We start from the raw sequence: 25618 nt of genomic DNA on the forward strand, positions 1-25618 counted from the left end.
CCTAAGGCACTTCCACTCTTTTGCGGGTAGGATATTAGCAGCATGAGCTGCTTCCGGAGCGCTACGTAGTGAATAAAATCAACACTCTAGTCATGAGACTACAATAACGTCTGCAAGATAATTTTGCCATTATAAAATCTTTCCGAATCTCCAAATTGCTTTCAAGCTTAAAACATCTTTCCCAATTAAGAGTCTCACAGAAGTTGTCCTGTGATAAAGCTATACATAGCCGTATAAAATAGTCACAAGACAGTATGCCGAAATGAGCAAACTTGGTTTTCAAGAATCTGTGAAGCTGGAATATCACTCTACTCTACATGAACCTTGGATGTCTTCTTCGTCATCAAGGCCAGGTATCTGTTACACTGATCTCCCGTTAGTCAGGGGGGCATGCGTTATTATCGCATCTTGCGCGGCAACTATACATGGCGCTCCGTATCGACTGAAATCTAGGAAGATGTACACAAAAAGAAGACGCTGCTGCCAATTCCGCAGTTCGTCCGGAGAGTAAGATAAGACCTTGATAGAAGCTGGGTCATGGTCGTAACAGTGAGGACTTTTTTTATATGTTGATAGGCGCCACAGCGGACGAACGCCGTCTTTCTTCATTACGAGTAAATAGTAACACAACCTCTGCGTCTAATTTCTCGGGCGGCCTGTTCATATCTAACCCTGCAGTATCGCTGCACTGTTTGCAAGGAGCTGCAATGTAATTCGCTCTCATAAAAGAAAATTTGTCTAGATGGCCACCCGACGAGTCGTACCTCTTTGCAGAAAAGAAAAAGAAAAAAAGAAAGGACTGCATAGCGACCACAGGCCATTAAAGGTAGACATCAAGAATACACACACACACACACGCACGCACGCACGCACACACACACAACACACACTCACATAGATATATAATCACAAAACTCACGAAAATGTTGAGAAACGTTTTTTTAATGTTTTTCTTTTATACTGTCCTGTTTCTTTTTTTTTCGACAGTTACTACGTGACACGTAAGTGTTATTGGATTCAGCAGTGTGGAAGACGGGAATAATTTTGCAGATTTGATGGGTCAATAACCTGCCACCCCCACTGAAAGATTTTAACCTCCCCCCTCCCTTCCTCTCTTTCTTTCCCACTTCTTCATAAAATCACTTTTTTCTCTTTTTTTTTCTTTTTTTAAATCAGACACTCAACAAGGGGGTTCCAAAGTATAATGTTCGGTCTTGCGCAAATGCACGTAATATACAGCGGCATCCTGTTTCGGAAGACCTTCTGTCGCGTAATTAGAAAGGGGCATGACTGGAGACCGATGCAGTGGCAAAATGCAGCTTTTCTTTATAAAAAGCTAGAACTGGATAGAGCGAGCTGCGTGCGTGTACCCATGAGCGCACTTGGGCATTGCGCTCCGCCGGATAGCTTCGTAGGGGAGCTAGAGCGTCACTCGCACGGCGCCAGCGCGAGGCGCATCGGGCCAGAGTTCGTAAATTAAAAGCTCTCCCTGGCCATCTCGCTGTGAGGCCACGCGGCAAGACGTGGGGTGACCAAAGGGGAATGTTCGTTGCCACGTGACGTGTGCCGATGAGAACAGGTCGCCGCCCCTTTTCTTTCTCTCTTTCTTTCTTTCCTTCTTTCTTTCTTTCTTCTTTCTGTCTGTCTGTTTGTCTGTTTGTTTGTCTCTCTGTCTCTATCCGAGCCTCTCTCTAGTGACTAGACCCTCACTGGTAAATCAGAATACGATTATACACATAATGACAGATTATTATAAGTGCAGAGGGATTTTTTTTTTTTTTTTTTGGCCGATATAAAGAGATAGACCTACTTAAAGTATTCTTATTCACGTCCGTCATCTACTGTTACATAATAGGGCCTATAGGTAAAAAATCTGTTTTCTCACTAAAGAGAGTCTCCGTGGGCTTAAATGAACATAATCATGCTCATCATAAGATTGCGTTTTCAAAACGTAACTTTGTGATACTTATGTACGTTCTGAGTTCTATCTTACGCAGGTCCACCCTTTTATGCACACTGTTATGATCGTGTGCAGTTATCCTTTTGAATATATTATTTCTGACCTCCCCCCCTCCAAGTCATCATACCGCCCCATCCCTTCCACACACACACACACGCATACACACACACACACATACACGAGCGCGCGCGCACACACACACACACATTACAATAATAGAGAATTTACATAGATACATTTTGCTCCTCGAAAAGACAGAAAGAGGAAATCACCCTAATGATAATGATTAGCCATAAAACGTATTACCTCACGCAGCCATGCGATTTGATTCTTTCATCCTCGTTTCATTGCTATTTATAGCATGTGAAGTAGATCGCAGGCATATGCCTTAAAAATTGATATTTCTCAGGGTTTAAGCGAGGGAACTGTTAAGTTGAATGATTATTGCAATAAACGGAATTGTGAACGTCTATAGTCTGTAGCAATACAGACGAAAATCCCTTCACTCATTCCATTTGTTCAAAACATACACACACACACACACACACACACACTGACGAACAAACAAACAAACAAACAATGGCTGACTGTCTTGCCTGCGTATTTCACATAACTTGGGTAATACTATACAATATAGCCAATGTTAATTTCATAGCATTAATCAGAATTCCTCTCGAAACAAAGTGGCTTGAAGAAATGCTGGTTCTTTTTGTTTCGTCGGTTGGGGATTTACTCCAGGAATTTTGAAGTATAATGATAATGGTAAAATTAGGCGTTTATAGGACTATAACTCCATACAATAGTCATCACGATACTACTCTATAATAGTAAGTCAAGACAGAATAAGCTCTCGACCCTGATTGTTTTTTGTTCATTTCGTGGTATTATGTGGTATTATGTTTGTTTGTTTGTTTGTTTTTTGTTCTTATTGTTCCATACCCCACGTTTCAAAGAATAAACCAGAAACGTAACAAAAAATTGCATGGATGAATATTGTCGAATACTGAACAGGTGAATTATGACGAATCTACTAAAAAGCATTGCCTTTTAGGGTGTAGATTCCCAGATGGAAGAGAATAAAACATGTATATGTCTAAAAATGTCTATCTTTTATGTTCCAACGCTCATATCCGCTGTGTGAATATTGTACTGAAAGTCTAATTTAATGTCAAAAATAATTATTTCATTATAGTCATGGCAAACATTACATCAGTTATTGCAATGCAGACAGAACCAACAGAACTTACAGTACAAAGTTATCATAATACCAAAAAGAAAAAAAACACCATTATAGTATAAAAAGAATTTCAGTTGATTTGGGTGTTTATAATAGACGTGGTACATTCAGGCGCTACGTTATCTATTTGTCAGACAAAATGAATACTATTTCAACTGATTACAGCATGTACACTGTACTTTATTGTGCTTTATGGTTTGTTAGACGAGCAATAACTTGCGCTTTCTTTCTTTCTTTCTTTTTTGCCACTGGAGATACCTGGAGTAATGACGTAATTAATGCTGGTCTTCCATCTGCTCTTTTCGAGAAAAAAAAGGAGCAAAGGAAGAAAAAGGTTATGAAAGAAACTGATGATTATTAACACAGTTAGCCACGCAGTCAAAGCTCAAATATTACGGGTACAAACTCTATACCATAGAATATTATATTGCCAAATATAAGATTTGTTTTGATGAAGACGCATTTAAAATTTGACTGGCGGTTGTTGTAAATTAAGACTTAACTGTGCACCAGTACAATAAGATTTCGTTTTGCGGGGTAGATAACAAACAGTGCGAATCTAAGCGTGTGTTCAGCTGTCGTGTAATCGTCTAGCAAATACTGTCGATGTCTTAGAAGATATTGTCCCACAAGGCATTGTTCAGTTTTATGTTTCAACACAAAAATATGTACCTCTGAAAGGATTCCAGGTTTATTACAGATATTTGCATTTTTGCTTTCAAAGAGTGGTTCTTGATGAGCTAGTGACTGTAATATATATATATATATATATTTTTTTTTTTTGGGGGGGGGGGGGCTTTGTCTATTTTGCTACAAGGCAGCTCCAACCATTTGGCATAAATTAGAAAGTAAACACAATGTTTGAATCAAAAGATCTAACAATTCAAACGAGTATGAACTATATTGAAATCACTTCTAACAATACTTAATTTTGATGTCCCAAAAGTATAAATAAGAGGGGTAGTGCTTTTTGATTGAACGGACGCATTTTTCATCGACACCGTATGCTATGAAAAATTCTTTACTCAGCGACCAGAGGTATACTTATTAGCAGATATTGACTCTCTTTGAGTTCGCCAATAAAAGAAATTCCCCTTTTGTTGGTCTCGGACTGCCAGATATAATAGCTCGATTCATCTTAATTTGATGGACAGGTAGGTGTAAGTTGGCAAACAGCTCGCGAGAGTGTACTCACGATAGACGACCGGGTCGAGGCGCCATGTGCCCGCCGCCGGTCTCCCCGTGGTTGTCACGACTGACAGGACGCGCTGCCGTGTGGCGTGCGTATGGATTCCTGTCACAATAAGGGGTTCATAACCGGATGAAGAGCAAGCTTAAGTCGGTCAAAGTCGAAGATAGTCTAGAGTAGGGTTACTTGGGTTTATTTGAGAGCATCCACCATTCTCATATGTTGAAGAAAAACCCGTCCAAAATTTCACTCACCTAAAAACAATTTACCTAGCGATACAACTATGCCATTCCTGTGTTTGACGGGACGTGGCCAGGTGGTTGAATAAATCGTTATTTCGTCCACCTTTCGTCTACATTATTTTAAGAATCTGTTCTTGTCAATTTCCAGGAGTTCATAGACCCCGTCGTGTTTTTTTTTTCCCATTGCGGAACATATTAGACATATTTCTTTAAAAATGAAATAAAAGGATTTGCTTGACGCCGTACACTAGAAAAACAATAAATCTAGACATAAAATGCTTTTCTTTTCTTTCCTTGCACTCATATTTGGCCAAAGGGGGAATTCTAGAAGCGTTAATATCGTTATTTCCTTGCATGTGGTCAAAGGCATTTTATAAATCAGAGTTATCGAAATAATTGTAATTCTCCTTCAATTTAAAGTTGGACCATTAGCCTTTGATCGCACAGTCCCTGTACACTCTAAAAACATCCGAGTCAAAACTGACGCGGAACTGGGTCCGTTGGGGTCACACACCGTTCCTGGTCAGAAATGACAAGGAATGGGGTCAGATATGACCCATTCAGAGTCATGAATTGGGTCAGGGTGACCCCATTCGGGGTCTTCATGACCAAATTCCAAGTCGTTTCTGACCCGGAACGGTGTATGACCCCAACGGACCCAGTTCCGAGTCAGTTCTGACTCGGGATTTTTTAGAGTGTATATTGATTTGCCATTGCATCTTATCACTTAACAGTGTAAAGACGCTTTATCTAAATCGCAAACAGTGCACCATGGCATTACACATTCGTCTATACTTCATTTACCCGAGAATGGTATGAGAAGAATAATATGCTACCCTGCAAAATGGCTCTGTCTGTTGCTAAGTGTCCGATCATTGTGTCATTATATATATACAGTAGGCCTAGGGCCCACTTCTATACCATCCTATTTGATTTGCTGTGTAGACCGTCTTTGTATTGCTTATGGGGATTATGTATACGCGCGCTTTTGTGATGCCTGTCGTATAGTAAAAGTGCTGAGTACGTATACGCAGCACACACATCACAAACTTTTGCGCTCATTCAACTTGTCAAGGAAGTTTTCAACTAATTATGCAAATCAGTGAATAGAGAACGTTACTTTGATCATCTCATAAAATGTGTCTTATCTTCTTATGATTTTAAGATACCTCCCATATCACACAATATTCTTACAACGTTAGCATAAATCTAACGCACCTTGCCTTTAATAACAAAACAAAACTAAACTAGAGAGGGGCCGTCAAAGGCGGCAGACCCACGCCTAAGTACAAAGTCGGGGTAAACATAATGTGCATTCGCTCATCTACCAGAATTCGGCCACTTAATTGCCAGTGTGCTTTATCACCAGCCAGTGAGTTCTACCAAAGATCGTACACTGAAGTGTACGATCTTTGGTTCTACAGTCACATCACACGCAAATCACATAATTACACATACGGTATTAACACTCATTCACGTACAGGAAAGTCCTTAAGTCTCCTCCAAAAATCCATCGAAAATCCCAAATTCCACCGTCAAAAGTGCAGAATCGGAACTTTTCCAAGCGCGCGCGAATTAAGTCCAGTTTTAAGAGTATTGTCTACGCTGAAGTGTACGATCTTTGGTTCTACAGTCACATCACACGCAAATCACATAATTACACATACGGTATTAACACTCATTCACGTACAGGAAAGTCCTTAAGTCTCCTCCAAAAATCCATCGAAAATCCCAAATTCCACCGTCAAAAGTGCAGAATCGGAACTTTTCCAAGCGCGCGCGAATTAAGTCCAGTTTTAAGAGTATTGTCTACGCGACGGGTCGCGGAAAAAGCGCTAAAAATCGAGAAATACGCCGTTTTCTTGCGGGATATTTTGATTATAGCAAGCCGAGAGTGTGATGATATCAAAGGTCGTATGAGTGTACGATCTTTGATGGTATCCACAAAAGCAAAAAAGAAAAACAAAATTTACGTACCCCCTAGGCAATTGCCCCTATGATTAGTGTCTACGGGAATTATTCAATGCAAGGGTTGAATGCAAATGTCTACTGCACCAGTATTCGGCCACCAACGAGCGCCGCAACGTCCCCGGTGCAATTTTGCACCAACAGTGTAGAGCGCGATGCATTTTCAGCGGCCTTGCACACGCATTGACATTGAGCACGCATATCGTGCAGTGTGACTGCGACCGAGCAAAATGCTCCTCCAACGAAAAAAACAATCAATGTTAATTTGAAAAATCATCAAATATCAAAGGTCGTATGAGTGTACGATCTTTGATGGTATCCACAAAAGCAAAAAAGAAAAACAAAATTTACGTACCCCCTAGGCAATTACCCCTATGATTAGTGTCTACGGGAATTATTCAATGCAAGGGTTGAATGCAAATGTCTACTGCACCAGTATTCGGCCACCAACGAGCGCCGCAACGTCCCCGGTGCAATTTTGCACCAACAGTGTAGAGCGCGATGCATTTTCAGTGGCCTTGCACGCGCATTGACATTGAGCACGCATATCGTGTAGTGTGACTGCGACCGAGCAAAATGCTCCTCCAACGAAAAAAACAATCAATGTTAATTTGAAAAATCATCAAATATCAAAGGTCGTATGAGTGTACGATCTTTGATGGTATCCACAAAAGCAAAAAAGAAAAACAAAATTTACGTACCCCCTAGGCAATTACCCCTATGATTAGTGTCTACGGGAATTATTCAATGCAAGGGTTGAATGCAAATGTCTACTGCACCAGTATTCGGCCACCAACGAGCGCCGCAACGTCCCCGGTGCAATTTTGCACCAACAGTGTAGAGCGCGATGCATTTTCAGTGGCCTTGCACACGCATTGACATTGAGCACGCATATCGTGCAGTGTGACTGCGACCGAGCAAAATGCTCCTCCAACGAAAAAAACAATCAATGTTAATTTGAAAAATCATCAAATATCAAAGGTCGTATGAGTGTACGATCTTTGATGGTATCCACAAAAGCAAAAAAGAAAAACAAAATTTACGTACCCCCTAGGCAATTACCCCTATGATTAGTGTCTACGGGAATTATTCAATGCAAGGGTTGAATGCAAATGTCTACTGCACCAGTATTCGGCCACCAACGAGCGCCGCAACGTCCCCGGTGCAATTTTGCACCAACGGTGTAGAGCGCGATGCATTTTCAGCGGCCTTGCACACGCATTGACATTGAGCACGCATATCGTGCAGTGTGACTGCGACCGAGCAAAATGCTCCTCCAACGAAAAAAACAATCAATGTTAATTTGAAAAATCATCAAAATACGGGCCAGTTTGTGATGACGGAGAACGAACTTTCATAAATCTAGAAGGACATAGTCCCTCAAATAGGCCTAAACGTAAATTTCGGAATTCTTACGAACATTTGAGCAGCGAAGTCGGATCGTTGGGGAGTTTATGTCTTCGTATGGTAGCGGAAAATCGCAAAGTGAGAAACGGGAAATTTTCGGAATGGTCACTATACCATGGGGTCAAAACTTCAAGGTCACACAGAATTTGCAAGGGTCAACCGATTATCACCAAAATCTAATCGATTCTTTCCTGTCATTATCCAAACATTCCCTGAACATTTCGTGCAAATCCGTTTACCCGTTCTCTTGTTATCTTGTACACAAACAAACAAACAAACAAACAAACAAACAAAAAAAACAAAAAAACAAACAAACAAACAAACAAACAAACAAACATACGGAACCCTTTACATAACCCCCTGCCGATTTTCATCGGCGTGGGTAACAAAGTGTGATACAGTGTATCAAATTTTGCTTTCTTCGAGCTGATTCATTCCTTTTCATACGCGAAAAGCACGTTGAGATGGGCAGCGATGACATCCGCAGAGCATGATGTGTATTTGTCCACTTTCTTTTTGTTCTCATCTCCTTAACTATTACCCACATTTATGTTCTTTATGGCAGTCCCGGTGTATGTCGCAAGTTACATTTTGGATCAAAGCTATGCACTCTATAGTGATTGGGTGAAATAGCTTCACGTCACGCGAGTAAGTGCATTTTCGATGATTTCAGAATGTTGGCATATTTGACACTCATGACGTCACTTTTCATTACATTTTCCATAATGTAATACACAACTGGTATGTTCACTACTACTACAGTAGTTAGTAAAATGATATCACAAAGTAATTGTGACATCACAAAGAATTAATGCGTTGCTTCGTACGGTCTATTTGTGACATATTGAAAAACAATTATTGTGACATCACAAAGCAATTCTGACATCGCGCGCTGCTTCGTACGGTCACTGTGTGAAATGTTGTAAGAAAATATTCGTTATTATAACATCACAAAGTAATTCTGACATCGCGCGCTGCTTCGTATGGGTCACTGTGTGAAATGTTACAAAACAATTATTGTGACATCATAAAGTAATTCTGATATCGCGCGCTGCTTCGTACGGTCACAGTGTACAAAAACAAGTATTGTGACATCACAAGGCAATTCTAACATCGCACGCACTGCTTCGTACGGTCACCTTCTGAAATGTTACAATGGGACATCACAAAACAATTCAGGCATTCTGAAATGCTCATAGTTTTAACCAGAAACTCTTAGATCTGTACATATTTCAGAACGTTGGCATGTTTGACACTCCGTAGTATACTACAGTGTATTTTAAAGCTGACTTCGCTTTCTAGGCCAAATTTCGACTTTCTTGTGGTTCTTGATAGGCCTGGGTGCCTCCAAAAGTACCGTTTACTCACTGGAGCTAGTAGTATTTCGGAGTCATCTCTGCCCATAGTTTTGACAAGAAACTTTCCGAAATATTCCATGTTGAGCCACTGATTATTATGAAAAATTATTTATGGGCCTCACACCTCTAAATAAAATGGAATGTTCTTGACCGCATCACAAAATCGAAAAAAAAAAATCATTTACAAGTCAGAAATGCAGTTTGGCAAAAAACAAAAACAAAAACAAAACAAAAACAAAAACAAACAAACAAACAAACAAACAAAAACAAAACCCCGAATAGCTGCAGATATTGAGTAGGAATTTCTCTACAAGCTGCATTTTGGTTGGAAGATAAAAGCTTTTTCTCCTTAAATCTTAAGGGATTTATCATTTGATTGGGTGCCTGTACAGAAAATATGTGATTTTTTGAGTGACAAGAACTCGTAGTCTGGCTTTGCGAACCCTTGGACAGAGTTTGAGCCGAAGAATCCCCCTTGGAAATTTGATAGATGAAAGGATAATATCTAACCTTTTTTAGGTTAGTGAAGCAGAAACACCTCATTTCTCCAAGCGATTATTTACCCGTGGGAGCCCATTTAATAAGGGTAAGCACTATTTGGGCACCCGTCCCGCTTCATCATGAATATTCATCAGGCAGTAAGATACTGTACTAGTAAATGGCAGAACGCTGGATACGTGCAAAACGTATGGCCGGGAAATGTAAAGATCTCGAAAAATTGCATCAACAGGGAATGTTAAAACATCTCGCCGGGAGATGGAAAAATGTTCAGTTTTGCCGAGAAATGTAAAAACGCTGCCGGGAAATGAAAAAAATATGTATTTCAACGGTATTACGGATACATGTAGGTGATGAATATTCATGATGAAGCGGGACGGGTGCCCAGATAGTGCTTACCAGAGAGAGCATTTGTCCTGAAGGACGCCATCTGCGTCAAAATATATACATTGTTTTCCCGCGTTTAGACAAAATTGTTAAGTGAAGAAAAATGGCTCAAGAAACGAAGAAGAGCATATCTTCTACACCCATTTACTCGCCAGATTCACTACCAGAGCTTTTACCTGTATATTACAAGAGATTATTTCCGTTCGGACCATACTACAGGTGGTTGAATTATGGTGGAGGTAAGTTAAATAAGTCAAGAACACTTTTCGCAACACCGGTGTGAGTACAGTCCCATACGCTCACTTCGATGTTGCACTAGGCATTAGCACTAACGTTAGATAGCAGTTGCTAGTTGCGGTCACTCAGACTACAGAGACTCGTCTGGATCTGGATGCAGAGACTCCAACTCTCCCGTTTTCGACGGGAGATCTCCCGCCGAAAGCCCATTTTTGCAAAATCTCCCGTTCTCCCGTTTGAGATTTGATTTCTCCCGCTCTGGCTCTGTGTCTCCCGGTGGAAAGGATTTCTTACTTATTGCTATCATATGTTGAAAAAAATAAGCCTTAGATAGCACCAGAGAACATCTAGAACTCTAGGAACTTCGCGTTTCGCACACATCAACTTGGAGTCTCCCGTTTGCTAGGGGTTTTGGGCGGGAGAATCTCCAGATCAGGAGGTGCTTGGGGTTGGAGTCTCTGTGGATGTTTACGATGCAGGGCCCTACTGGGCATAACGCATCGGATGAGAGAGGGCGCAGGGGTGATTAGAAAGTTCTATCAATGGCCTTCTTGAATGAGGCGATTGATGGCGAGTTAATAGTGGCGTCACTCAAGTGGTTCCACTCGATGACAGTAGACGGGAAGAATGAGTTTCTGAATTGTTCTGTTTGTGCTCTTATTTGATTTAAGCACTTACTGTTATTTGTCACTTGTCTGTCTAAGATATTTACAGTAGGCCTATCGCAGTTTGTGAATTGCTTAACACGGATACGTCGTCTAAGTTTTTTAGGTTGAGCAAAGGTTTCTGAATTGGGAGAGCTGGCACCAGCCCCCCGACCACTTTGAAGAAGAGGGTGAGCTTGAGATTCCTTCTTCTTTCCTTCAGGCTTGGGAGACAAAGTTCAGCCAGCTTGTTTGTGATAAAGCCGTCATCTCTGGACACGTAATCCCCTGTTATGAATCGGACAGCTCTTCGTTGGACACTTTCAAGTCTGTTTATGTCCTTTTGTAGATATGGGTCCCAGGCAGTGGCACCGTACTCAAGGAGTGATCTAACGAGTGAAGTATAGGCAGTTCGCTTAACGTTGGCAGGGCAGAAGTAGAGGTTTCTCCGAAGGAGGGATAGAACCCAATTCGCCTTTTGCGTGGTCTTTGCGACATGCTTCTCCCACTTCAGGTCGTCAGAGATAGTGACTCCTAGGTAACGGATGTCGTGAACGTGCTGCAGGATATGGCTGTTGAGTTGATAGAAGTAGGATGATTTACTGCAGACACTCATAGTATAGCACTTCTCTGCGTTGAAGCACATACCCCATTTATGTGCCCAAGAGACCAGGGCTGTCAGGTCGTTTTGAAGGATGAGGTGGTCTTCCTGGTTCCTGATCTGACGGTAAAGGAGACAGTCGTCTGCGAACAGCCTTATTTGCGACCTCACTGTGTCTGGTAGGTCGTTGATGTAGCAAAGGAACAATAAGGGCCCGAGTACTGTTCCCTGGGGTACACCTGAATCAACATGTGCATCGTGGGAGCTCTCTCCGTCTCAGTCTTACTTACGGAAAAAAAAAGCTGGTTGCTTGTAGTTTGTTGTTGTTGACTATGCTCTGGATGTCGGGTGGTCCTTGATGGTACGTGAAATGTAGGAATGTTTGGAACGGTTGGTTTAACCCTGGCGCGGGGCGCTGTGCTGTAACCAGTAAAACACAAGTTATTGTCACATTAACACTGTTGTGTTGTAACAGCTCGATACGCGGGTACGGTTTGGGGTCGCTGGTGCGGTCATGGGTTGAGTATCGTGCACGTGTAGAAAAGTGTGGAAACTTTGTTTTCAGTTGATAACAAAGTGGAGTATCATAGCCAGGTTTCACAACTCACATATCAATTTTTGCTGAATATCATGCAGTAAGTTTTAGATCTACTTTCTTTATCATGTAGAGTAACTGCGTCAGTAAGCGGCCGTGCAGCCGTTCGCGGCAGGTACAACATACACGGTAATATACAGCTAAACACAGCATTGCACTGTTACATGCACACTACACATGTACTAACACACTAACAATCAACAAAAACCAACCGATAAAATGGGCACGATCTCTGACGAAAGTGAAATTTTCTCACCTAAATGACAACATATCGCATCCAAAATAAAATTTTCGGTACTTCTTAACATAACAATTAAGAAATAATGGTCCAAAAAACTTGATTTTTTGTCATTTTCCCGATACTCATGGATTTTGAAAACATATCCTCACATAAAATAGAACTTTCGCGAGCCGATGTGGGCCGCCATTTTTGTTCGGAAAGTGGATGTTACCATCAAAAAAATTCAGAAAAACACGAGAAAGACAACAACACCGCCAGAATTGCGATCTTGTTTGCGGCCAATGCATGTGCGCCCGCTATTTTCACGTGCTTTCGCAATGGGAATTGGCGCTTACGCAATGTTCGCGAGAAATGTGAAGGTGTTCAGCTAAAGATCGCGGAGCACGCGCGTATTGCATAGGGATTGTACATCGTGCCGCAAGCAGAAATACTACGTCGCATATCGCCCTTATCGGCGAAAATTGTGCCGGGTTTTGCCCTGGTAAATCATGAAAACTGCGTTGGTCAATGATAAATTTCTTTCATGAAAACAATTTCGTTAATGAATAATCTTGTCTATGATATATGAAATGGTTGAAAATAATTTGCCTGATTTGTTTACAAGTTGGAAAAACCCTTAACAATGCTTATACTGCCGCAAACGGGATATTTTACTCTATATGAATGTATGACACAGTAAAAATTTACAAAAGAACAAGTGAAGTGAAACAAAGCAAAAGGCCTGGCTGAGCCATTGGTCTGAATAGATTTTAATTTTATGACATGTCAAAAGGTTGAATCTTACTGCAACCAGCTAGAACGCAAAGCCTCACTGCCATCAAGCTGCGGATAGTATAGACCGACGATCAGTGCTCGCCGCTTAATCGGGAGGGGTCGGGAGACAAGTTTTTCTCGTTGCAAACCACACAACATGAAGTCCAGTATGTGGGCATTACTGGTGAAATAGAACACTTTTAGAGGTAGGCCTACCTGATGTTATGTTATTTTCTGACTATACAAAGCGAACACCCTGTTAACTTAGTGCATTCCCACAGTTTGCAACTGACTTGTACAGCCTCTAGTCGGCTCTACGATTACAAGGGAGGGCTCTGGGCTGGGTTTAGGTTGAGTCACGATGAGTGGACATGTACACTGTACAATGTATGTACAGTACACAGAGATTTGTTAGAGCATTTTGACTTTCAGAATAACTCCCACACATTTTTGTTTTGTAAGATTGAATGCTCTTCTCTTCAAACTAGATACACCATTTGTTGCATTGTGCTATTATTTTGTGTCTGTGATGTTGCTCTCCTATACCATTCAGTGCCAAAAACCTACTTTCCTCATCGTGAGTTCTCCTTCACACTGGAAAATGACATCTACATCCGCTATCAATCATTTGCCGACCAAAGCGAGATGGAGAAAGAGATACAGAAACGTTGTCCCTACAAGATCGACATTGGGGCTGTCTTCACTCACAAGGTAGAGTTGACCAACATCAGTCATAAGTTAGCTGTTGAATATAGCATTAACATATTGTCTAATCTTGGGAAAAGCTGGATCGATGTCAAAGTCTCCAATCTCATTCATGATTAGACAGAAGTCGTAGATTTCAGGTTTCTTGGAGCCTTTAGGAAGTTCATTTCATATCTTGCTGTGGTAAGATGCTCAATCATTTCTTTGAAGGAATAATACCTCTTCAGAAAATGGGCATTGTCATAAAGTGTTTACACATTGATAAAGTCTTGGCAGTGAAAGTGTTTCAATCATCACACCAAAAATGGTTAACTAAATTGTGAATAAATTATGGGCAAGTTACAATATGTTACTCTGGAAAAAAAATGAATTGTGCTACATGTGGAAGCAAGAAATAGATACTTGTGATTCTTGAAAGTATTTCAAATTGAATTATATTAAATGTAGAAGGTATTTTGTGTCATAACTGAAGAAGCAATATATTGAGTGATTCAATACTAGGAGCTATTGTGAGAGTGCCAGCATTTGCACATGAAGAAAACTGGCAACACTGATTTGACTGCCTATACTGAAGTCATCTTGAATGTTGGGTGGAACTTTACTCTACTTCACCCAGCCAAAAGATCATCGAACATTGAAGGCAGCAGCATTCCAAGCCCAAGAGAAGGAACTTGTCTTTGATATCGACATGACAGATTACGACGATGTCAGAAGCTGCTGCCAGTGAGTAACACTAGTCTCTTGTTTGATTTGGATAGCCCTCATCTTTTTCTTTATCACTTTTGTGTCCGTCCTCTGGACCAGCAGATTTCTTTCGTTATATTGAATTTTCATTTTAATCAAACAAATAAACAATAAAAACATAGAGTGGATAATGTTGGGCTCTGCATTTTTACTTCATTGTAATTTCATTATAATCATGTTTGTTATAATGGGACGGCACTGTATCCTCTGAGACAGATTTGATTTTCATCCCCAACCCCCCTTACCTTCAGAATTTCTAATTCTGTAAAACGGTGTTGATATAATAAATTGAGATTCCTTTGTGCAACAGACACATAGTTGGAAGAATTTTTGTGCATACTGTAGATGATTGAAATCAAAGAGAGAGGGGAGCACTGTCATGTATTTAAACATTATTTGCCTTTTATGTATTTCAATAAAATGCTGTGTCATAATTATTTTGTATTTCACTCTAGGGGGGCTGATATCTGCTCGAAGTGCTGGCCACTTATGACGATAGCCATCAAGATTGTCGACAGTGCCCTATGTGGTAAGAAAAATAAATCTACCGTTATCAAAATGCTATAAACTGAGATGAGTCTATCCAATAGTTGTGAAGAGAAATGCACTGTTTGTTGTTTTTAACCTGTGTGCATACTTCAGCTTTTTATATTTTATGTTTAATCTGCACTATAAGTAGTGCAGATTAGTAATAATAAACATGTAGTCATTTAATAAAGATATTAAGATGGAGTTAGTTTTCAATACAGGTGGCACTAAATGGGCCGTAAAAAATATCCCCCTTTAGTGACCACATTAATCATCACTAATGAACATAAGCATCACATAACACCATCCAAAACTCAGTCATACACAAGAATGATATACAAATGTATGCACAACTGCCGTGTGCATTTTTCTCCCAAAAGTTGCAGGTGATGAAATGAGCTTGTATTGTACATTATCTGTAAGACTGAACTTAAATTGTCTTGCATTGTTGTGATTTAAACGTGATTCTGTGATGGAAGTTGATCTTACCATAGGTCTCTCTACCTTATTTTCTTCATCTCCACTCCCCTTGAGAGTTCTTTTGTCATAACTCTCTACAACCCATGGACTATTCAGTAAGAAGTCCTGTAAAATGAGGAGCAGCACTAAGGATTGCTTCTAAATTGCATGCCAGAATAAATTCATCCTGTGTCACCAGGGGCTTGAACACGCAACTCTGTAATGCTGTGACAAGACCTCAATGTTGCATCCTTTTTTACTTCATTTAAAGGACAAGTCCACCTTCATATACATAAGGATTGAGAGAATGCAGCAATATTAGTAGAACACATCAGTGAAAGTTTGAGGAAAATTGGACAATCCGTTCAAAAGTTACGAATATTTTAAGTATCTGCGCAGTCATTGCTGGAAGAGAAGACTACTACAGTGTGTGATGTCACATGCGTACAACTATATAAGGAAAATAAAAAGAGAATTTCACATAACTTTACTTTTTGAATAAAGTGCACAGTTCTTCGACTTGCTACTGACGTATGTTAAGGGTAATATTATTCCCCCTGCCTTCTGAAAGAGAGAAGTCGAGTGTTCTTTTGTTGTGGGAGAAAAATGGAAATATGTTGAATTTTCTGTATTCTTTCTTTATATCGTTGTACTCATGTGACATCACAAGCTATAGTCGTCTTTTCATCCAGCCGTAACTGAGCAGAAACTTCAAAAATTCATAACTTTTGAACAGATTGTCCGATTTTGCTCAAACTCTCACTGATGTGTTCTACTAATATTGCTGCATCCACTCAACCCACATGTCTATGAAGGTGAACTTGTCCTTTAAGACATACATTGTACATGTTTATATCCAGGTCTCTGAAGGATCTCTGTTAATTTTGAAACTTGATCAGAGCTTGCAGTGTACAAATCTGCATGATTAGACCATGCTGTATACTTGATGTTCTATGAATTTGTTACATGTCGCAGTCAGAAAGAGAAAATGTGTGGCTGTATGATTTATATATTTTTAATCATATTCAGTTTTGTAAATAGTATTGTTTATTCATTTGTTCATGTGTGTGTGTGTGTGTGTGTGTGTGTGTGTGTGTATTATCCTTTTTCTTTTACCATGTTCACCTTGATCGACTTCTTTCCTTATGTAAAGATGACTTTGGTTTCGATCACCGTCTGTGGGTGTACTCCGGTCGTCGAGGCGTCCATTGTTGGGTTTGTGACGAGGCGGCAAGAAAACTCTCCCAGAATGCAAGGTCGGCAATCGCAGAATACCTCAGCATAGTCAAGGTGCGCCTTTTCACTCCTGTACTTGTTGTTATACCCATGCAATGTGATGGAACTAGCATTATTATGTCAGCAAGTTGCCTGTCTTTCTATTTCATGTGTGTGATGGTTGCTTAAAAATGACTGTACAATATTTTGAGTCAATATGCTTAAGAGTAAAATGTTAAAGCACAAGAAATGTTCATAAGTTTTCATCTAAGGTCAGTCCAATTTGATGAATATATGTTCAAAGCAGTGCAATTCAGTGGATTACTTCAGAGTATATTTAGTAAAGATCTGGGTTTTGATTCAAGATCAAATTATGGTACATGTAGTTTCTATAACTCAAGTAGAATATAATTCAATTTCACTTTAGAAATTACAAAATGCTATATAGCATACTGCCTTAGAAGCCACTGCCAATAACCAGGGCTCGACACTAACGGTGGCCCGGTGGCCCAGGGCCACCAAAAATGAAAGTCCGGCCACCAAATTTAAAAAAAGGGCAAATTTCGTGGCCCACCTCGGGCCACCAAAATTCTTTGAAAAGTATGTCAATAAATTCGTAACTTAACAGTTTATTAGCAATTAAATTTGTTTAAAGGATGGATGAAAAGGACTGAATGAGTGCCTGAGAGTGAGGGTTGCAAGTTGAAGTTTATTTATGAGTAGATATGTCCAACTTCTAATTCTTACTATCATAAAACTTAAATATTTGACTCATTAAAACAAAGGACTTGTAATGTTTTTTATTGTTTTTTTTGGGACACCAAATTTTTCCCTCGGGCCACCAAAAATTTGAAATTTAGGATTTTGGTGGCCCCATCGGACCACCAAACAAAAAATTTAGTGTCGAGCCATGCAATAACTGAATAGTTTATGCAATAATTTAAAGTCTTAATTACCAAATCATGTGATAACTATTCGCAGCTACCAGTGCAGCAATGTGTTTGAGATATTTTGAGCAGGTCTGTGGCAGTATGGCTATGGTTTTGCACATTATGCATTTGTTGCATTGTATTGGGTTTCCCCATATAATGTTATGTCAAAAAGCATCTCCCTCGGGACTGCAATTTGATTTTGTCCCTGAAAAACTTTGTAGCAAAAAAAAAAAAGGCTGCTGAGAACTGCTTTTCCAATCCAATAGTTGCGAGCCACTGGAGCAAAGTGGAGTCAAAAGGGACTTGAGCTTTTGATCCCAGCAGAATTTTTGTCAAAGGCAAAATGACAAACATGTAGGGTAGGCAAACACATACACAACAAGCAAAGTCTGAGGAGGGCTAGTTACACAAAACGAGGAAAGCAATGTGATTGTATGCCATCATAATCTACTCCTATATCGTATATATTGCATATTTTATGCGTTGATGTACTATGAATTCATTGGTTGGCTCTCACTTTTATCTTTGCCATACCTTTGTACTCCAAGTTTAGGGCTTGTTACCTGTTACCCCCCCCCCCCCCCCCCCTTCACTCCTGCTGCTACTTCACTTCTTTTCTATTCTTTCCCCTTTTGTTGTTCCTTAAATATCTTCTTTGATGCTGCCTCCCTATTCATCATTGTCCCTCACAGGTTGCCCCTTTGATCCTTGGGATCATCACTGGCCCACCCCAGCCTTTTGTCTGTTCACCCCTCGCTTTAATCTCCCTCCATTTATACCTGTTTGGCTTCCTGACTGTGACTTCCAACCTTAGTACATCTATGGTTTTCTTTGTCCTATGTCCCTAGCCCTCCTCATACTTTCCTTGTTGTGTATATATGTAGATGTTTACTAACCCTACATGTTTGTCATTTTGCCTCTGACGAAGTTTCTGCAAGGATTGAGAGGTCAGTCCCCTTTTGACTCCTGAAAAAAATACCTTGATACATAATCTTTTCCAGTTTAAAAGAGGAAAAAGTTACTTCAGATAGAGTAATTTACACACCAATTGATAAATTTCATTGATGTAATGCATTATGTCTCCTCAAAATCTTAGGGTGGTGAAAACCAGATCAAGAAAGTCCTCCTTGGCGAACAACTGCATCCCTCCATAGAGTGAGTAGTGACCCTGTGTACTGTGAGCTGTTTTGCTAGTTTGACAAAAACACACACACACACACACACACACACACACACACACACACACACACACACACACACACACAATCTACATAGAAAGATACATCAATGTCCTCTCATTACCAGCTACATGCATCCTATTTTGTGAGCTTCAGTCTACAAGCCATTTGTATTCATGTGGTGAATAGTTTGAGTACATCATAAATTGCCCGCAATGTGAAGCATTTTTCTGGATTTGTATGTGTGTTTGTACTTGACAAAACTTTCATTGAGATATTACCTCAGCTGTAAAGAACTTTTTTTTTCTTTTGGTCATCTGAAATGGATGAGATACCAAAAATGGAAAACATTCAAGTCAATTGATTAAATGATACAATTCATTTTGGAAACTTTTTTTAAAAGGTGTTAAAGGAAGACATATTCCTATTTGTAAAATGTATTCTATTAACAAAAACAAGTAATGGTCAAGATCCTGAGGTTTACCCATATTACCTGTCATCGTTTCTTTACAGGAGAGCCAAGCAGGTGATTGTCAGCTACTTTGAGGACTATGCATTGAACAAGCAGGACATCCTGGGTGACAAGGAATCCTGGAAGAAGGTGCTAGTCTTGGTTCCAGATGATGATATCCTTTTAACCCGTTCCACCCCGCAATTTTCCTAGAGCCTCCAATGCCCCCAACAGAGATTCTTTGTGCCTGTCAACAGAGAACAGACAGGTTGGTAATCCACCTTTGCGAAAGCAGTCAAGCGGTAACATGTATCCCCTTTCCATGGTCAACTACATGTGATGTCTAACAATGCAAAATATTGATCGGGCGAGAGGAGTGATAGAGCTTGTGCTAACGGGCTCAAAAACTCTTATTGTTCTGCACCAAAGAGCCTCCTGAATGGGATCAGCCAGAGCAAATGTCGTCTAAGATCAGCCCTAATCACTATGTACATCATTCTTCATATTATTTTTTTAAAGTAAATTAAGTGCACACTACATTGGAAAAAGGCAAATTATGCTGCAATACACACAGTTTTTGCACAAAAAGAAAACTTATATTGATGGGGGGGGGGGGGAACTCTCTTTCTATCAAAGCCAATTTTTTTTCTGGGCAGCACAGCACAAATAAACATGAGTTTAGGCCATGAATTCAGACACTCGTGTCTACATTTTGGGAACCTGGTATACCAGGTTCCCATATATCAGTTGACGCCACATGAACATGGTATACCAGGTTCCCGCAAGGAACGGTTTAATAGTCACAACTTGGGTTGGGACACATCAACAAGCCACAAAGTCTGGCTGGTATATGGTTCTGTGCAGCATCTTGTCAGTCATTGAGAATGTTGGCAGCTTTTTTCCTCATCACATAAATTAAGCCTAACCTTAATCAACTTTCCTAACCAATTCTCCAAAACACAAATCTAGCTGATAAGTGTTGCACAAAATGTCATACTTTTTTTTGTTAAATATCTCTGCTTATGTTCGTACACAACATGATTTCTTATTTTTATGTGGACATAAAAAAAAAAAACTTTATCTAGGCATAAGCCATGTAATATTTATAATGTACGCATGCATACTTAAACATGCAAAAATTCGACTAGTTTGTGCTTCTGTAAATACAATTTGGATGGCACAAGTAACCCCACGATAGTCCTTGACTGACCTTTGACATGCTTACATCTGCGAGGTCATCTTGAGCATGACATGACCAAAGGCTCAAACTCAACGGAGAGATGGAAGCTACTACGAGAGAGAATCAACAGAGAGGTCTCAGCCGTGAGTATGCTGTATGCTTTGTTGTCATGGCAACTCATCAAGCCCTCCCAGCTATACATGTTGGGTAGGGGATGCAGTGCATGCATGTTGTAATTTACTTGCATTAGGTTCATTTTGTCTTTCACTATCAAATTCGTTATGTTACTTTCTCAAAAACATTTTATTTTTGTGTTTGTTTTGTCAATGCTACTTTTTTCAGAGATTTTGCAAAGCAAGGAACACTGAGTGTTTTAGATGTCCCTAGTCTCAGATGCTACTGTATATAAATATCTTTCCTTTATAGTCTGACTTCAACATGTAGGGAATAATTTAAAAGAATGCTACTTGCTGTGCTGTGTGCTATTTACTTCATACAATAAGAAGTATCATCATGAGATATATATATCTTTATCTTTATACCTGCTTCTGTAACGTCTTATCTCACAAGTCATCTTTCATGCAAGATTTAAATCTGAAGGGTGAAAATTTCAAGATTTCTTTATACTTGCTTCTGTAATGGCATCCCAAAAGTCAACTTTCATCTCTGACCTCTGTAGGGGCGAGCCAAGCGATGTGGCCAACTGGTGGCCGAGATAGCCTTCCAGTACTGCTACCCACGACTGGACGTCAACGTCAGCAAGGGGGTCAACCATCTGCTCAAGAGTCCATTCTGCATCCATCCGAAGACGGGGCGGGTCTGCGTTCCCATGGACACCACTGAACTGGATCTGTTTGACCCCATGAAGGTACCCGATATTAGGTGAGGTCTATATAAGCGTTTTCACCTTTACCAAGATATCTATGACCATTGTAATGCTGGTATGTCTGCATGTTAAATCATTTTTGAGCAAAGTATGATAGAGTTGGGTTCGAAGATTAAATGTAAATTCTCAGCTACTAAATTGGCCATGCAGTAAAATTTGTGTCTTTGAGCTTTTGATAGGCATATGGATAAAGAACTATAGGGGAGTTGAATAATTCACTTTGTGATAGAATATGGTGAAGTCTGCACTGGACTAACCATGTAATTAGGTGTGCTTTGGGAGCATACTATTTAGCATCGTAGTGTTTTCTAGTCTTCAAAGAACATGTGTATGTGACATGCACATACTGTTGATATATTGTATCTTTCTTTGCTCTTAAAATGTTTTTGCATATTTTTGATCCGTTTTTACTCTTTGAACCTTTTTTTAAAATAACATTATATTTGTTTTAGCTGTTCAACCAACCCGCATGTTGATTTTGCTGATAGAATAATGACTGTATTGAGAATGATTTAAATATTTCTGCCAGCATAAAACAAAAGGAGGACTTCACCCATACTTGTCTGTTTCCTTGTTTTGTTTTGTACAGTCAACTGTGCTATGAAATCGATGACTTTGACCGTAGGAATAATCCCACAGAAAACAACGACGAGAATCAGCCACCGACCAAGAAGAGAATCAAGGGTAAGGAATTCCTCTTTTCTTTTCATTTGTTTAAACAATTACCTTTTGCTTTTCTAGGCACCTTGTTCTAGTGAAATAAAAGACATGCGTACAAATGTTATAATGTCTATTAAAATTGGAAAGTTTGTGTGGTCGGAAGACAACTTCAATTGTCATGTGCAATGCAAAAAAAAAAATTCAATATCAGTGCAATGTGGAATGAATTCATTGTGTTCAGACATGTCAGAAGCACCTGATATGTGTTTTGGAAGGACAGTGGTTTATGTTACAGCATATATGCAACACATGCCTCTCATGTAGTGTATTGATCATGGGAAAAACTTTTATGAGAACAGTTTGCATCAATTGTGAACATATGACAAGTACCAAAACATTTTGCCAGTGTAAGATTTCCAGTTGAAAACATTCTTAGCTGCAGATATGCCAATTAGCTTAATTTTACAATATTTGACATTCTTCTTTGCTGAAATTTGATTGAGCATGGCCACTATTAGCAATTTTGGCATTTTTTCATGAAATATGATGTTTGTCTTCAAAATTGTTGCCACTTTGCATCAGCGCCTCTTTCGGTCTGCAGAGGTTGGTAACTGTGTAGCTGTATTTCAGAACATGAAAAGAGAAAAACAACATGGCCCAAATTTACGAAGGTGGTACAAATGAAACCATGGGCAAAAACTATGGAGCGGCAAGTGTCGCATGGAATATTTCGTTACGAAATCAGTCATTTCGTCGATGAAATGATTATTTTGTAACAAAATGACAACATTTTTTAACTAAATAACATTTTGTCCACAAAATGATAATTTCGTTAATGAAACGGTCATTTTGTCGACGAAATGACCAATTTCATAACAAAATATTCCGTGCGACACTTGGCGCTCCATGGTTTTTGTCCATGGTTTAGACCATGGTTTCATTTGTACCACGTTCGTGAATTCGGGCCATTGAGTTCAAAGCAGATTTTAATGAGTATGTGTCTGGTGGTTTGTAAATGGTAGCAAAGTTTACATTGTGGATCTTGCATGGGAATTGTCTCTACACAGAAGTTTGGTGTTGCATGAGAAAATGTGCTTGTGCTTTAATTCCTCCCAGACTACAAGAAGACCAGTCTGCTGAAGAATGTGGAAGTGTTTGAGAAATTTGTGGCTGGTATGGAGAAAACATGGAAAGGAAAGCTTCAAGAACAGAGTGGTAAGATTTGATAATTTCCAAACTTTATTTGATGTATTCTTCTCTGTTTCACAGCAGAGTATGCACCCCTACCAAAGCAAACAAAGAAACAAGCAAATAATGATAATAAAAATAATGATAACGATAATCATAATCATAATCACAATCACAATCACGATCACGATCACGATCACAATCACAATCACAATCACAATCACAATCACAATCACAATCACAATCACAATCACAATCACAATCACAATCACAATCACAATCACAATCACAATCATAATCATAATCATAAATCCTGACCGATGAATGTATAACACACAGTATTTCATCATCAGTTACTCTCACTCAACTACGCACAAATAAACTAGCTGGCAATGCAGCTTTCTCCTCTACTGCATCCAGGCTATGGAATAGGCTCTCTCTCCTTCTCTGAAATTATTACCAACACAGGAAACACAATCTGAAGACCTACTTATTCTGAAAGTGCTATGTATGCACTTGACTGGTACTGTCACTGCCTGGTTATCTCCCATGGTGACCAGGGATGGCATCTCACAGTGCTTTGTTTCCAGTGGGAAAAAATAAAAATATCAGCTGCTATTATAGTATTGTGGTCTAAGTCTCTTCTTTCCCCAAATGGTTTGACTCTGGCCTGGCAGATTTTATTCATGAAAACATTTTTTCCAGAATATCAAGTGATATTACATTGTTTTATATTCATGTTTCCTACTCTGGCTCTATATCATATGCAAAGCTACTCATAGGCCAGTGCACATCTCAGATTTACATCTGTTGACATTTGACACTCTTTCATTAATGTATCTCATTCAGAGCATTGTTGAGCACTGCCTGATGTGTATCCTTTATCTGGACGTCATGCGAAAGCTTTCTTCTTCAGGGGATTAGAAATGGGACATTGGAGAAGATTTTATGGTCATTGTGATGAAGGAAATGGAAATAACAGGGGCGAAAATGGTGACTGTAGACTACAGTGATATTTTACAGGCTTTCAGCATCCCACCCTACAATTTTAACCTGAATATGAAATTTCCTGTTGATTCTATGTATTGATTACACTTCTTATAATTTGTGGTGATGTGCAGTTGTACAGCAAGCTGCATTTATACATAATCTCTCAGCAAAGTCACAGTTTTTTGGTATGATATTGAGGACAATCAAAAGATAAGTATATGTTTCTCATAAACCTCATTTCAGTGAGCAGAGAGCACATGGAAGCTATGTAAACAGCCAGTGTGGAAAAAAGTTCTTCCTCTTTGATAGACTGTAACTTGGGTTCTCTCTTTGCCTTTCGTTTCCTCCATCCAAGATCGTCAGATGGAATTCTAGTCTGCCCACTCATACAGCGTTTCACCCAAAGGAGACTTGGATGGTACTCTGTAAGGCTGAAGACTACAGGACTGTACCCGAAGTTTGGAGCTGTATTCTGTAACATGACGAGCCAAGCCAGATATAAAACATAGACTGCCCACCAAGAAGTAGCAAAGACCAGCATTTCTTTCTTGGATTTGGTTTTGTGTTTGTTATTATCAGGAGTCTCTACTGATAGCTAGGCAAGTTTTCAGCAAACTTATGTACAGTGGACTCCTGTTATAACAAAGTCCTCAGGACCGGCAGTTTTCTTGTGTTATATCGGAATTTCGTTATAACCGAACAAATAAACAATAGAAATACATAGAGTGGATGACATTGCAGCCCAAATTTTTACTTCGTTATAACCAGAATTTCATTATAACCGTGTTCGTTAAACGGGAGTGCTTTGTACATTACACCCATTTTATTGCAACTGATTAATACATCCATTTGTTTATCTACTATTACATGTGGTAGTAGGATGCTAATCACTTGTGATGAAATTTTGCATGTCTGACATGAGACCACAAAGTATGTCAGTCTTCTACACCAGGGAAAGGTTAAGTGTCATTTTGTGGCTGTGCTCAGTTCATTCTTGATGAATCCTAGAGATGTTGTCTTGGAAACGTACATGAAGATTATTTAGATTGCAGTTGGTCGCAAGATATGAATAACTTTATTCCAGCAGTTGCTCTCAGATGTGATGAGCAAACCAGGTTAGTCATTTCTTCAGATAGATTAATTCTCACATCGAGTTGTTCTTTATTGCAACTGATTGACAACACG

General features: G+C 39.6%; 1 protein-coding gene across 1 annotated transcript; it reads left to right on the forward strand.

Annotated features, from left to right (window-relative positions):
* Positions 1-10349: 10349 nt before the first annotated feature.
* On the forward strand, positions 10350-25192 carry LOC139717061 (DNA primase small subunit-like). Its single transcript, XM_071628569.1, has 12 exons — positions 10350-10485; positions 13871-14028; positions 14639-14745; positions 15222-15295; positions 16907-17043; positions 18997-19055; positions 19592-19704; positions 20755-20852; positions 21389-21591; positions 22185-22279; positions 23372-23470; positions 24789-25192. The coding sequence occupies exons 1-12, from the start codon at positions 10350-10352 to the stop codon at positions 24806-24808; spliced, it is 1299 nt and encodes a 432-aa protein (XP_071484670.1). The 3' UTR covers positions 24809-25192.
* The last annotated feature ends 426 nt before the right edge of the window (positions 25193-25618 follow it).

Source organism: Diadema antillarum, unplaced genomic scaffold, assembly GCF_040938485.1.
Source record: "Diadema antillarum isolate AM-2024a unplaced genomic scaffold, OU_Dant_1.0 scf00000071, whole genome shotgun sequence".
Taxonomy (NCBI): domain Eukaryota; kingdom Metazoa; phylum Echinodermata; class Echinoidea; order Diadematoida; family Diadematidae; genus Diadema; species Diadema antillarum.